Source organism: Stegodyphus dumicola, chromosome X1, assembly GCF_044657685.1.
Source record: "Stegodyphus dumicola isolate Sdum_Otavi_A_Nest chromosome X1, ASM4465768v1".
In the NCBI taxonomy this organism is placed as follows: Eukaryota; Metazoa; Arthropoda; class Arachnida; order Araneae; family Eresidae; genus Stegodyphus; species Stegodyphus dumicola.
Genome location: NC_140780.1, coordinates 118612930 through 118629215, shown reverse-complemented (window position 1 = coordinate 118629215; position 16286 = coordinate 118612930). Strand labels below are relative to the sequence as shown.

The 16286-nt window shown below is 33.5% G+C and overlaps 1 protein-coding gene across 1 annotated transcript in view; it reads left to right on the top strand.

Moving 5' to 3' along the window:
* LOC118196952 (putative ammonium transporter 3) overlaps positions 1-16286 on the top strand; it is a 28609-nt gene that overhangs the window by 7526 nt on the left and 4797 nt on the right. The window contains exons 3-6 of the mRNA XM_085808181.1: positions 2233-2304; positions 6530-6589; positions 10952-11029; positions 14123-14459. Coding sequence (XP_085664307.1) covers positions 2233-2304; positions 6530-6589; positions 10952-11029; positions 14123-14459 — 547 coding nt within the window. The remainder of the gene's footprint in view (positions 1-2232; positions 2305-6529; positions 6590-10951; positions 11030-14122; positions 14460-16286) is intronic.

The following is a 16286-nucleotide window of genomic DNA, read 5'->3' as shown; positions in this document are numbered from 1 at the left end:
ATCACCCCATGCTTAAACATTTTGTTCCTCATATGAAATCCTGAGGTATTTACAGCTTTCCTAGGCAGTATATGTTAATCAAGCAAGAACAACCTTGAAATTTCACATTAAAGAACGCGAAACTTATTTTAGGGAAACATAATCTCATTAATTCTCTATTGCCCATTATTATTGGTAAGAAAAAGGCATAAAATCTCATTTTTCATTTCTCTGCAACTACCATTATTGAAAAAACGTCGGCCTTTGGTGAATTAGATTTCTTGAAGTTTCTTTGTACCGATAAAAATCTTTCACATTTGGTCAATGATCCCAATTACCGTTCTCGTACCCGCCAGCTTTTCAAGAATTTATTTCTTAGTTGTTTTTCTTTTACGTTACGGTCAGTAGTGCCGCTAGAAGCTTCATTTTTATCATTTAGCTAGAATATTCTTGAATTTCCTTCTGTTTTTCTAATGTAGGCATATGTTCCTTTTTCTCCATTTTCACTTCCGTAGCTGAGGAAGGAACTCTGTTTAACCTGCGAAATTATATTTTGCTAGTTAAGTCATGTTACTGAGATTCCTGTTGCTTATTATTTGTTGCTTTAAAATTTAGGATGCTTGTTCTTGAAACTGTTCGGGGTCATGTAACGAAGGAAGAGAAAAAGGACTTACAAATGTTTTAAGATTTAAACAAATAATGAAGCTAGAAAGAACATTCGAATTCTTTAAGATTTAATAAAATAATTATACCTGGAGAAGTGATACCTAAGCTGCAGAACCTTGATTTTTGTTTGAATGAACTATTTAAGGATGTTATGAAAGACACTACCCTCAAAGGCTGGTTCATTGTGTACATTCGTATATGCTTTTAACCAAATTTTCCTTTAACAACAATTTTATCATCAACAACTCTCATAGCATTAAAACGCTATGCTTTTAACAATAACTGGGCAGAAATTGCAATATATAAAAGGATTGAGGTATCTTGGCACAGATTTCATCAGATTTGATGACTAATTATGAAAATATTTCGTAAATGTAATGCATGAAATGCGTCCGATGGCACAAAAGATGCTCTAATTGAATAAGTCAAATGAGGATAAAATGATTTACAGTTCTGAGAAATAAAATGGTCCTTGGATATTCACAATTATACTTTGCTTAATAATGATTAAAAATCAATTCAATAATTAATTTAATATTTATATAATAAAAAATCAAAGAAATTTCGTATTTTTTTCCCTTATAGTGCGCGGATTGTTCACGTAAAAACACCTGTGGCAGTGGGGCTCCAGCCATATCATAACTGCTATTTTTGGCAGAGAGGAAGAGTGCTTGTTTCTACATGCCTGTATTTAAAAATTACCTGAAATTTTAACATTTCATCCTTCCATCACAATATCCGTGTAAAATAGTGTACAATTGTGCTGAATGGTTTCCTTCATGGTTAGCCCGTTTAACGTCGGACTACAGTGAGCCTTATTTTAAGAAGGCTTAAAATAGACTGAGTGCGACTATTATTTGATTGAGCGGATTATTCAAATAAATAGGTTAATTTCAAAATAAATGGGCATTCCGATTAGTTATTCTAGGGATCATGAATAGCGTGTTTACAAGGAAGTATTTGAGAAGTAAAAGTATTTGTCGAATTTCATACTCACTGGTGTTACCAAAATCGCAGAGGTATCACTTTTGTTATGATTAATATGGAGAAAGTACTAAGCTGTAGATTTCAACAGAATGTTAAAATAAGTAACACAGGAGAATCTTTATTTACTACAGTCTGTATTATTTCCCTCCCTCCATAATATTTCACAAGCCAACTAGCAAAATATAAAAGATAATTTAGTTAAATTGACAGTAATAAGCTATTACGTATGCGCCAAACTAAATAATTGCTTTGCCTTACAATAGGCGTAGTTTCAGGTAACATTTTTAGTAAACAATTACTTCGCATTATATTAGTTTCTCGACCAACTGATATTCCTTGTAAATTCTTATGCCAGGATCGAAAAAGACCGTTATCACTTTCTTTTTTATTTCTGACCTAAGAAAATCGGTCGTTAATGAAGCATAAACAAAGAAAGAGCATACTGCAATCATTACTCAATTTGACAGGCACATTTAAGTAGCATCAGTTTACGTTTAATTCAAAACTAAGAAATGAGCAAAAGAGTTGGATTTCTAAATTATTCACAAAACGTAAAATTACAATTCATGCTTTTTAATTAAAATTTTATGAATTTTACAGGTGGGGATGGTTAGTATTCAACACAGGCAGTAGTTTTGGCATAACAGGAAACAAGTGGCAATATTCTGGAAGGTAAAGCAAATTTTAATTAGATACAGGTTTCTAATTCGAAATGTCTTGACGACTTTATGTCATTCGTTTGCATAAAAACATCGAACTTTTTGCGGCAGCCCGACTTGTAATGCAAGTTCAGCTTCTGTATTTCTCATAAAAATTTATGTAACGCTTCACACCAATGCATAGCTTTTTATAACATGCTTGCTTTCCTAACAAATTTTATTTCAATTGTAGGCATATAAATTCCTAGCAAATTCAGTTAAACGTCAAAAAGAAAAACAAAAAAAAGTATGAAACGATCCATTAAGGAAGGAAAGAAATTTTGTAAATTTCTTGAAGTACTATAGTTCTCGATATTGGAAAATGTTTCCCATCTGTGACTTAAATTTGATTGACACAATTTGCTCGACTTAAATTTGATTGACAGAATTTGCTCGAACTTAACTCCGCATAAACTGAGAAAAATTAAATGTCACTAAAATTTCAAAAGGAGACTTAACCCTTTGCTTGTCGAGTTATTTTCTACAAATACCTTTAAAACTGTCGCTAATGTTTGACCGAACTCTCCTTAAAATGTCGCGAAAATTACCCTAGATCTTTGAAAAATGCCAGCTACTCATTTTGTTACTTTCCTTCTCTCCCAGAATTCTACATTAATTATTCCGACTTAGTGAGATGGATTACTACTATATAGTACTTTAGTAGATGCGAGCTCTCGTGAAAGTTGCAAATGAGCAGCTACTCTCAGACGGACTGTCTGAATGACATTGGACCCAGCAGGTGCAGCTCCTCAGCCTTTCACGAGTAAAAGATTACAGAACTATGGAACTTAAAAGTTTCTTAATACAAATATTATGAGATATTAATTTTTAAACACCTGATCTGATTTTAAGAACAATAATCAAAACATTTAGGACTTATTTAAGGGTTGAAACGGTGACAATATCAATGTCAAATTTGCATTTCACTTTGCTCATATACATTCAAAATATTCAGAAAGGGAATTTTAACCTGAAATTACTTTTGTTTATTAAATTTTAGTTGATCATAAATTTATTGACTGATTTTAAAAGTTCTTGCTTCAATTAAAAATTTTACTCTCTGACTGAAAGTTGAAAAGGAAAGATGAGACATAGTTAATAGGAAATAAAGCATTGCTGTTACTTATTGTTACTTATTGGCTTACATAACCAATATAATTGTTCAATATGGCATTTTGTAAAGAAAGAGTATTACTGTACATTTTGTAAAAAATAAATAAGCATTATGTTTAATAATTATAACAATCAATAATTTCCCAATGATTCATTATAAGAATCTGAATAAATATTTTGTGGGATATAATTATTGGGGATATTTTTTCCTAAGGATCTCAGCATTCATTTTTTGAAGCATTAAGTTGTAAATACATATCCTGTTTAAACACAGCAATTAATTATTCACACCAAATCCCTAACCAAAGGAAACGCCTTAAAAGAGAGGATTATTAATTTGCAATATTTAAATGAATCACATTAGGAAAAGAAGGAAATATACCTATATTTCAAAGAAATTCCTTTACAGTTTCACAGGGTTTTTAAAGGAAAGAAAATGCATGTGAAGTGACATAACTCAGTATACAAATAATTAACGTCCTAAAACTTAGAAAATGGCTGTTTCCATGTCATTGAGCTGTATGAGTAAGTTTTGTTTTCTTACGAACTGTTAGAAATGCGGGTAGAAGACTTGGAATTTACAAATAACAGGCTAGTTATATTTTTCTAGACACATAGGAATAATTTCATGTTTTTTTTTTAAAACGAAAGGATAATGTAACATAGAGAATTAGCCATATGAATATTCATAATGCGATTTGATGTTACTGTACAGCAACAAGATATTTCTTAATTCTGTTCATTCCGTTATTCTTCAAAGTGCATTGGAATTTCTGTTGTTTATTCTTTATTGATTTAAAATTACATATATCAACTTGTTATACCGCGATAATTAATTTTGGGTAGAATTATTTTATTAATATACAATATTTAGGTGTCTTACGTAAAATAAATTAAAGGTGCATAAAAACCAACAGGAAATGTTAAAAATTGTGTTTCAGGAATGAAAATGGTGTTTTATTTCGCGTTTAGGAAAGAATCTTACTTCCTGTTTAAAAAGGGGATCATATTTCGTATATAAATTTGAATAAATGATTTAGATAGATCTATTTTGTAGAAATGACACTAACATAGCATTGTCTGAAATACAAGCGTTTAAACTTTCTAGATGTTTGAAGACAGGCTCAGAATCACTGAGGCATTAGGTTATTTTGTTTTGAAGCAGGAGACAGAAAAATGAGCAATGCCCTCGCCGGGATTCGAGCCCTAGACCTCTCGAATACCCGGCGAGTGTGTTAACCGTTACATCACGAAGTCATACTAGTTGCAGGGAGAAAATACCTTATAAAATGACGTGACTGATGAAGCTCATCCGCGGTACTTAGATCGTAGAATTAGTTTTTAAATACGGATTATGATTTAATCAACGAAAACCTTGAATTACGACTTCTGTATATATACAGTACCTTCGATTAACTGCTACGTTTAACTGCAGCTTACATAGTTATTCCAGGCATAGTTTGTATGGACAGAATCAGGGACCAGACTTTATTCTAATAATACCCCCGAATGTCAAAGGTTTCTAGATCAAGCAGAGAAAAGATAAGACCACTATACATATCGACTAACGAGCTACATATCATAAATAAAATCCGATTGAACACTTTTGGAGTGCTGACAAAACTACGCTATTCAACTTGCAATCGACCTTAGGGAGACTGTCCAAATTTTTTGCAGTGTAACTGTAAATTAAAATTTGGTGTCAAATTACCTGAGCCTGAAGGTTTAGATTAGTGTCAAAGCCAAGGCAAATCATCAGTGCTCAATGGTAAAGAACTTAAAAAATAACTGAATAAGCAATAATTAAATGGTTTTGGTCACAACGTGTTGTACGCAAGGGAAAAATAGAAATCGAGTACGAAGATTAATTTTGAAATCTTTAATGACATCTACCATATTTGTATAACTTGTTCATATTGCACAAGGACTGTTTAAGAACTTTTGCTATTATTGCTTTTTTGGTACTTACATAAACTTTAAACCACTATCTCCTTCAAAGTAATCCTCTTTCTAGTGCTAATACACCTTTGTCGTCGGCTTTTGCACTTTTGGAGTCCTACTTCTTGACCTATCACTTTTTCGACAGAGTGCAGTACTCTCGTCTTATTATTATTTTTTTATATAGTTTACTCTATGAACTGGAAACGATATCCTTTCAAAGGGATCTTTAACTTGGGAAGAGAAAAAAGTCTGCCGGAGCTAAATCCAGAGAACAGGTTGGGTGGGACAGAACCGACTGATTTGGCCCCGGTTAAAGTCTCTTTCAACGCACAGCATATCTCATTCCTATTGGAATCTTTGTCAGATTTCCTTGTTTACTGTTTGATCATGTGGTACAAATTCATAGTGCATGATAAGAATGTTGGTCATCTGTTGAAGTGGAAGGTCATCCAGTCCTTGGATCTTCAGGAATGAAATTTCTGCCTTTCTTAGAACGTTAAAACCAATCATAGCAATACGTTTTGCTTGTACAGGAATCTTTGTATTCTCGGCTATGCATCTGGAATGATTTTACGAAAGTTTTTATCATTTTTATGCAGACTTTCACACAAACGCTTTGTTCCTCCAATTACATTATTTTATTTTTGCTTTTTCACTAATCCGACGAGCTTCTTTTTCACGATCTCATTCAGCTGGTAGCTACTGGACAACTGATGCATAGATAGAAACGCAGTTAAAAGTTGATAGTTACCAAGAAATGCTACTAGGAGCGAACGGTGGTCCGAAGTTCGGTATCTGAAGCTGCTGGCACGTAATTAAAAAAGTTCGGTCTTTTTTGAGTCGTCTTCGTATAAGGAATTAATATAAACAGAATAACTGATGGATTTATAGATACAATTGGGTAAATAAATTTTTTATGGTTAAATGTTTCTGAGGAGACAGGATGATCATTCTATAGGGTAGGCGGTTCCTTATTAATTTAGGTTATTGTTAAATACTAGGTTATTGATTAAACTAGTTATTGTTTTAAGTGACACAACAGTTTGTTTAAAAATAAACTGATTACATCTTAAATATTTTCACTGATTTAGATAATGTGAGTTTTGAAAGTGGTAATTATATTTGATTATTGTTTCATTATTTAGAGCAGCTATTAACACCATCAACGCATCTTTGGGTGGAGGAATGGCGGCACTTATTTTAACGTAAGTTCGAGATAGTTTACTTTATATCATTAGTACAAGCACTTTATTAGCGTTAAATTTGTTATTAAAACTAAACCTTTCAAAATGTGTCAGTATAATGTCGTTAGAATGTGCGAATTAATAAGTTTAAAAGACTATTAAACGTAGATAATAATCATAAATATTTTAATGGGTTAATATATTTGAAAATCAGCATGTATACATCAGATTTCTAGTTCTCCACCATGAATTACGTATTGAGACGATAATGATATGAAAAAGTTATTCATATCATTATCGTCTCAATAAATGCCTGAATGTGTAGATATACAGATTTGTATGAAGACACGTATGTAAGTTTTCAAGATGAGCGGTAGCTTAGAGTGTATTCGGAAGCAATCTAATTCAAAATATTTTCCATTTGATTCAATATAAAAATAGAGAGCAAGCTGCGTAAGCTTCTATTTATCATTATATAATTTCGAAACTGCTTAGCTTCACAATCTTCAGTATTTCAAGCAAGGATAGCTATTCGAATTTCTTTTAAAATATAATTTCATTTAACCTTTAAAATTTCATTTTAAGAATTGTTTTGCATAAAATAGGTGAAAGATATTAAACTTCAATCACATAGTAGAAAATATTCAACTGTTATATGTCTGTATACTCAGATATTCCAAATTATTACTTCTGCAGGTGGACATATTTCAAGGAATATCAGCAACAACATTCCCATACTACTCTGATGAGCATTAAATTGCCACATCATGAAGACGGCCGACGTGAATTTACATAATGGATAGAGCATTATAAAGCAAAAAAATATATGTATATATATATATTAGATGTACTACTTCTATTCAAATAATGGAGACCTTTAACTCCACCAAAGAAATATGCAAGTTGGGGAATTGAAAAATGCACTTTTTCCGCACTAGAAAATATTTTTTATATGGATTTTTATCATCAGAAACTAAGTTGTCAGAAAAACCAATTTCAGATGTTATCACCAAAAAAATCTTTTTTTAAAACAAATTTCAGGCGAATTACAGTTAATTTCTATTTATTGCATAATATAAAAAAGTAAAATGTATAACATTTAAGAAAATATAGAGCGCTGAGGGAAAAATACCTTAGAAATGCAGTTTAGAATAATAGAGTTCAAAACAGGGTTCAAGGCAAAGTCCAACTTCTCAGTCTTTGCACCAGATTCAATAAATCTAATTAATAATCAATCTAATTATTAATCTAATCAATAAATCTAATTAATAATTCAATAATTTAATTAAGTAATCAAGATCGCTGAACGTTTTTCTAGCAGCCATTTCTGTAAGAAAAAAGCGGCACTACTAACGATATCTGTTGGCCAAAACGTAAACTAAACGCCTAATACTGTATGTAATTTATTTCAATGGTTGAATGGGGAAAAAACGGGATGCGCTCCTCAATAAAAACATATGCCTGCGGAAATCGCGGGATGAACAAATTTTGTTACATTTGAGTTGCCCGTGGATATCGGGGGATGATCAGTCAGAGGGTTAATGATTTCATGCTATTTCATTAGACTTTTAATTGTGGCTAAACTGTTATCAGGAATAATTAAGCAGTACTGCATGTAGTGAAGTTGGTGTAGTTCAAAATATAACGCTAATAATCACACCTGAACACATACCGAATCTGCTGTATGCTATTCCCATGCACACAAAGGGAGTCAATATAGCTGCTAAACATAACGTCTTTTCACATTGAGTACGGTTCTAAAATTAAACATACTAAATATGCATTACAAGTAGGTGATAAACAGTGGAGAAGATATCATAGAAATCCGAGCCTCATAAGCATTCCTGGATGTTCTTAAAATTGCTTAATAGATAAAGACAGCGCGGCAAGTAGCTGCACGTTGAAAACTTTTCCCGACGTATTTACTCTACTGAGTTTTAACAGTCCGATCGCTCCTATTCTTTCTGAAACTTGAAGCTGCATTTTAAAATTTTCTGTCCTTAATTTGCTTGTAAATCATTTAGAAATTAATGCATATTGATCACCATACCTCTCGCAGTTCGGTGCATGTGGAAAACGGTCTTTTTCCAACCCGATAAGTTGAACCATGCCAAGTGTTTGAAAGAAACTAAACGCAGCTTTTGGCTTGAGTTGGGTAATGCCGCTGGTTAGTTAGTCTGACTGATATTTACACTCATGTCCATAAATTAAGGATAATGCAAAATCAGGCAAAGAAAGAGTTAGAAGTAAAACAAATTTGACTTATTTGTAAAGCTTATTTATTAAACAAAAGGTAAAGAGCAAAAAAAGATGCTATATGTTTGATATTATTAAAAGAATTAGCGATTTTTTCTCTCTGGAGCAAATTTAAAAAAAAAAAAAAAAAAAAAAAAAAAAAAAAAAAAAAAAAAACCTTTTTACAAAAAAACCAATATTATATGGTTGGTATGATTGTTAATACATTGTATGTCTCCCAGACGATGCAAGACAGTCCGTACAACGCCTAGGCATGATGAATATCAAATTATCGATCTGATCTTGGGGGATATTACACCTCTCAAAAAGCAATGCTCTACGAAGTTCCGGTAGACATGAAGGAGGAGGTTGACGGGCTGCAACTCGTCGGCCAAGCATGTCCCAAGGCCAAGCATGTCCATGTGCTCTACTGGATTGAAGTCCGGTGAGAAAGCTGGCCAGTTCATACGGGTGATATCCTCCGATTGAAGGCATTCGCTTACGATGTTTGCACGGTGAGGACGGGCGTTGCCATCCATAAACACAAATTGTGCGCCCATGGCGCCCCGAAACAAACGTACATGTTGTTCCAGAATGACGTCCCGATATATTTGGCTTGTCATGGTTCCAATTTGAACATGCAGGTCAGTTCTGGAACCCAGAATAATTCCACCCCAAACGAGCACTCCTGCACCACCGTAACGGTGTCGTTCAATGATGTTTTCTTGGTGGTAACGGGTACCTGGAGCTCTCCATATGAAACTCCGGTGAGAATCAGACTGCAAGCTAAACCTGGACTCATCGGAAAACATCACACAAGCCCACTGTTGCGGTGTACACAATGCATGCTCTCTACTCCAGGCTAACCGCAGGCGACAGTGAGTTGTAGTAAGTGGAACGCATCTGACAGGTCTACGAGCATATAGACCAATCTGCCCTAAGCGTCTGTACACGGTCTGCCTTGAAATTGTCGTACCAGTGGCTGAAGAGAGCTGACGAGGCAGGTCTGAGGTTGTGCTCCGCCTGTTTCTTTTGGCAGTAACTGCCAAATACCGGTTCTCATTCGGTGTTGTAACTCTGGGTTGACCTGTGCTGTAACGTCTACTCACATTACCATCATCTTGGAATCGTTGCCAAAGCCTGGAGATGACACTCTGGGCAATTCCAAGTTCGTCTGATACTTCCAGTTGGGTACGCCCACATTCCAGACGGCCGATAATTCTAATCCATCGCATCCAAATGCATCCTTTGTGTCATAATTATTTGGTTATTGCACTGAAATGCTTATAAAGCGCCGGCGAACAATTTTACTTCTTTGCCTGTATTCCTTATATATCACTCTCTTACACCCTCGTCATTGTGACGTACCATCGATGCCATCTGGTTACTTCCTGAAATTTGCATATGATTCTTGAAGATGTGTGTAGTGATTTTACAGGTGATATATTTATTTTAGAGTTCGATTTCTGCGTGACTCCAAGTTATCCTTAATTTATGGACATGAGTGTAAATACATTTTTAAGAATTTCACGTTTTACCGGGTGTACATAAAATATAGATCACTTTTGACAAAAAATAATGACTATACTTTTATTCAAGAACTAATTGTAAGAATCAAGGATTACTTCAACAAGTAATCGTAACCTCTGTTTTTTTCAAGAGCTAATTTTAGAATGCATCTACTTGCTCTCTCGGCAGGGAGCTAAATATGATGTATGTCTTGTGTTGCTTAGTTTTAAATACATGTTTTATTTGGATACGATAAGAATGTTGTTGAAGTCGAAACGTTACAATTTCTATGCAAATTTCTATCCAGTACTATTCTGTGGAAAATTAAGCATCCAACTGAAACGTCGAACAGATGTCATCCTGTTGCGATCAATTTGCGCAGTACCTGAAGTTTTGCAATCAAGTTTTTCGATCAAGTTTTGCAAATTTACGCTCAGAATCGGCTCGAATGAGTTCAAATGATATTCCTTTTTTGAATGTTCCGTAACAATTAATCTTCTTTTCTTTATTGTTTTCATTTTACAACCAGTCTTTGATGCTCAGAATAAATTGAGAAATAATTACTTTTTTCATTAAAACGGATCAAAACTTTATTTATGTTCTGTACAGGCATTCTAAAGCTAACGCGATTTTAAACAGGTACATCAAGAATCGCAGATTTGGAGTCAGTGATACAGTGAATGGAATTCTAGGTGCCTTGGTGGGTGTTACAGGTAAGTAGAGTTTATATATAATAATTATAATTCTTTTCTACTAAATGAATTATATCGTTACAGCTTCAATACACATGATTCATCACAACCTACATTCTAAAAGAATATGGAAGAAATTAGTAATAACCCTAAAATAAAATAATGTAATAATGATGTATTTATATAGAATAGACACAAGGTATACCAAAATGATTACAAAGCAAAGTATCTCTTGATGGACTCAATGAATCCTATTTAAGAATGAATGAACTAAGGTAAACTACCAAACTTCGACAGTTTCGGTCATGTATTAGCTTTAGTAAAAGTATAATAAAATTTGGACTCGAGAAGAAATTCGAGGTTTGACGGACTCGAAAAGTCTCTCGAGGAATTTTTCTTTTCGTAGGACTCCAAAAGGAAAAATATTTTTGCATACCCGAATGAATCAAATAGAAGCATTTCCTTTCTCATACAACTAGAGTTACATGGAGTACAATAAACTAAAATTTTGGAGGCTGTATGTAAAAAAATATTGCTAATTGCAGCTACCCATGAAAGACTTCGAATATACATTTTTAAAAGAAAGCTTTTGAGTCAAGGAAGCGGGAATAGAAAACAACTGGCTTCAAATTTCCATATGTAGAAGGGATATTAAGTTTAGTTTTAAATCTAATATAGTTCAACTTTATATTACTCTAAAATCACAGATTTTCGTTTATTTATTTTCATCTGGTCGAAGTGGTTTAAATTTCAAAATTCTGATAAATTTCTTCAGCGTCTGTTTTGCTTATTAAAGAATACTTTACAAATTAAATTTTATAAATGTTTGCTGAAAACGTTTCTCATGATCAAAATTGCCTTAATCAGAGAGCCTACCTTCTTTCCCTAAACTGAAATTGGCGCCATAGGTCTATAGTCTACCTTAAATTTGAATATTAGATCTACAACTAACTATTCAAGGCATATTCAGTCATACATTCTTTTTTAAACAGCCTTTATAATTATTAACATATGATAAACAATGCTAAGAAATACATAATTACACTAAAAACTTCAAACCTTTTCCTGAACTACTAAAAATTGTCTTCTGATTCACTTCTGAGCCTTGACCTACATTATAGAAATTGTTCGTTTCAGTTCATTTACACTTGTCAATAAAATTAGAGTTGAAACCTATTTTAATGATTTATTCAAACTACTGGAGTAAAACGTCATTAAATTGTCAAAAGATACCTTAGAATTCTATAAAAGCAGCTTAGAAAGCAGTTTGAAATGAGATTTATTAGCAATGTTATCAAAACTAACATCTATACATGTCAGTGCGAAAATTATATAAAATGTGTGGTTCATTTGGAACTGTATTCTTGATCCAATGGTCGCGGATGAAGCAGTTTGTTACTTCGATCTCATATTAGCATGCTGAATTAATACAATGCGTCAGAAACAATCTCTTGACGAGCCACAGGGAAGGTTGGAAGACGATCAAAGTCAACGAAGTCAACGAGCCACTGAAGCGAGCGAAAGCGTAATTGCATACTTGTCGAGTCAGTCCCAAGAGAACAGAACTAATCGAAAACACCCTGCGCAAAGTCTTTACTGACCAATGCCTCAGATGAGACAGTTATTTCAAATAACAGTTCTCCGAATAAAGTGAGAAAACGTTATCCAGTTGTATAGGCAACTTTTAACGCAACCGGAAGAAAAGCATTGACACAAACACGCCAGAAATACATCATGCGTGTCGAATGTACGCCCGTAGACCCACCGTCATTGTTACAATCCTCTCCCAACATCGCAAGGCTCGAAAAAACTGGGCTGGACAACAGTGTGTTTGAGGACTTAACTGAATGAAGCAAGTTTTCTCCTACAAATCCTACAAGAAGAAGTTTTCTCCTACAAGTCCAGATTGAGTCTATAGCCAAATAATCGAGATTTCTGATTTGGTGAGAACCTGGAACCCAATACATTTCAGTGCATGCCCAAGAAAGACTGCACTGCTTTGGAAGCTTGTACTTGTTTGGGCAGGGATATACTTAGGTGCGAGGTTTGACCCCTTTACGTCATTCGGAATCGATTCCTGGCTGCTCAGAGATGCATGAAATCCTTCTTCGTAGCTTATACTGGTCCCATCAGCCATTCAACCCTTTTCTTGAGTGAGAAATTATTTAGCGCGTCTTATGAACGAAATATTTGATGAGGAAACAATACAGCGTATGCAGTGGACAGCCTGTTTTGAAGTTTTCAATCCGATAGGGCATGCTTGGGGCTCAGTCAGGCAGACGCGTTGCAGCTGGACCACAACCTGAGTTAATGCATCTCTGGTTGAATAGAGAAGGATCCCATAAACTTCCTTGGCCATCTCCCATCAATGTAATGCCTCGCAAGTATAAAGCCATCTTGCACGTCCGAAATGGCCACACATTTTATTAGACATTTTCAAGGTTTCTCAATGCTTATTTTTTCTATTTCAAAAGTATAAGTAGTAATGATATATGAAAGTGTGTGTCATTTGTTTGAGTCTTTGCTTTCTTGTCCTTTTTTATAAATTAATTTTTATATTCTATTGCGCATTTATCAGGAACTGTCTGTTCTCGCTATATCAATGCTCTCCTAATTTTGTTATGCAGTATATTATAAGGTTCCGAGATCAGAAAATGATTAATATACATTAAAATAATGACGAATAGCACATTTTGTGTCATTACGTTTAGTTTTATAGTGTAAAATATTACTTTAAGTAAATTATGAAACTATGCGTTACGAATTATGCCAGGTATTGTGCAGTATGGAGCTGATAAAACCGGAATAGACGGACCAGGCTCTTGCAGAATCAAGTATTCCAAAATCGCTTTTTTTCTGCGAATAATATTTCATATCTTTATAATATATATATATATATATATAGTACACACACATTTCAATACATATATATATAGAGAGAGAAAAATATGAAATATTTATGAAAATATTTCTCTGTGTGTATACTATATATATATATATATATGTGGACTCTTTCCTTTGGATCATGTGTATTATTAACGCATAGTCAAAGAGCTGCTGTAAAATGAAAAACTTATATATCAGATTGTCCTCCAAAACAATAAATTGATTTTAAAAGTATTGCTAACTTTTTTTCAGCTGGATCTGCTTTCTTGCGACCATGGGAATCTGTGGTTGTTGGTATAGTATGCGCAATAGTAGTAAATGCTTCAGCTCCCTTCCTTGATAGAATGAAAGTTGACGACCCAGTAGGAGCAGTAGCAGTTCATGGCGTTGGTGGAATATTGGGGATGGTTGCTGTTGGTTTATTTGTTGAAGCTGATCCTCTACTTAATATGACAAATGGGTTAAATGGAGTGTTTAAAGGCGGCGGCTTTTATTTCTTATTAGTCCAGCTGCTTTCCTGCGTTTGCACAGCATCTTGGAGCATGTTGACTACATTTATAATATTAAAAGTAAGTGCATTAAACTTTTAGAATTTTTTGCTTAATATTTTCCATATGACATATTCAAAATTCCATATAACATAAAACATATTAAAATAACTTCGTTCTTGAAACTCATTGTAAGTTTAACGTTAGAATGATTTACATAAAAGGGCATTAAGAAGACTGACTGATGAGAAAACTAAGAGAAGCAGAAATTAAACACAATTCTTGTTTCTTACTAAGTACGGTGTATTACGGTTAGTATTGTGTACGGTAGTTGATCTAGCCAAGTTTGACTCTGCATTATACATTCTATTCTAGTGTTTGCTATGTAATAAGTGTTTATTAAATATTTTGTAGATGATAGCACCTGGTATAATCTACGAAAATTTGCTTAGGGACAACAAAAGAATAATGTACTGTCAAGATCTAATTTCCCTAGAGAGGTTTCAAACGATATTTATAATTGCATGGCAATTTTGTGAGGCGGTTTTTAATGTGTTATAAAAGCATATTTGTGACAATATATCTCAAAGCTATTTGCTTGTGTTTAACAACTTAGCATTAGCTTTTAATAAAAACTGTTATAATCAGTTAATTAAAATAGAAAAAGAAAACAAATATTGTAAAAAGCTTTTAATAAAAACTGTTATAATCAGTTAATTAAAATAGAAAAAGAAAACAAATATTGTAAAATGTCCACAAAAAAAAAAAAAAAAAAAAAAATGTTTTCTTCAGTTAATTTCTTTAAAAGTAATAAAAAAATGGAAAGAAACAAAATAAAAAAAACTTTGCTTTGAAATAAAATAAAAATTTCAAAAGTATCCCTCAAAGATGCTCACTCACTTGTGGAGGTTCGCATATTTTTGGAGATACGTATGCCACAATTTGAGAATACCTTTTCTAGCATTATGTTTTGGCATCCCAGGACAACAACTAAGCAAATAACTTCAAGGCCTTTGCAGAAGCGTTGGAGTTTTCTTGATTATCGTGTATTTTGAGATAATTTTCAGTCACGTAATCTTGCACGAAAAATAAATCTGATTAAATTAGATTAGCACAAAATGCCAGCCGCTTATTGGAAGTAAATTTTGTCTAGTGACAACTTCTGAAGAAGGGGAACGTCTTCTTGAAACGTTCAGATGCATCCCCCTAATTACGTATAGTCAAACAAAAATAACAATCCTGTCATGAGATTAATCTACAGTAGCACGACAAAGTTATTTTGGAGGCTGTTTCGAATATGTACCGTCAAGGTATAGTTTATTGCTAGAAATATGCAAACTGCTTTGAAAATTTTACGTTCATTTGTCTCTATACTGCTACAATATAAACTACCAGATATAGATAGATATTTTACTTTTCATATTTAACGTATTATGTCCCTCTTTGCGTCGTATACTGAAGCTTCCCATGCAAGGAACAATGAGAAAAGGCTTACTTAAAATAAGCTTCTGTTTTCCCTTTTTATGATGCTTCTAAGTACTGTTACTGGCACACATAGTTTGCAGTATAAAATGTAATGCTAATCATTTGCATGGACTATCTAGATCTAAGCGAAGCGCGAAAATCAAGCCTACTGGACGCTTCGTTCATGGTGTTGCATTTTGGATGGCCAGCAGTCCCAGTCTCTAGTAACCAGTTATTAATACTTTTGCCAAACTTCTTTTGTCATTATAGTTAAATTTTGTCCTGTCTGCATTCTGGTAACAGAATGATCGGTACTTACGTATTAATGCCACCACAGCTGCGCATTTGGCGGTATTCAAGTGCCGCCAATCTACACCTAAAATTTTTGCGACAATCATAAATTAAAACACTTTATTTAAAATAAAAGTAGTCAATCGTATTTCG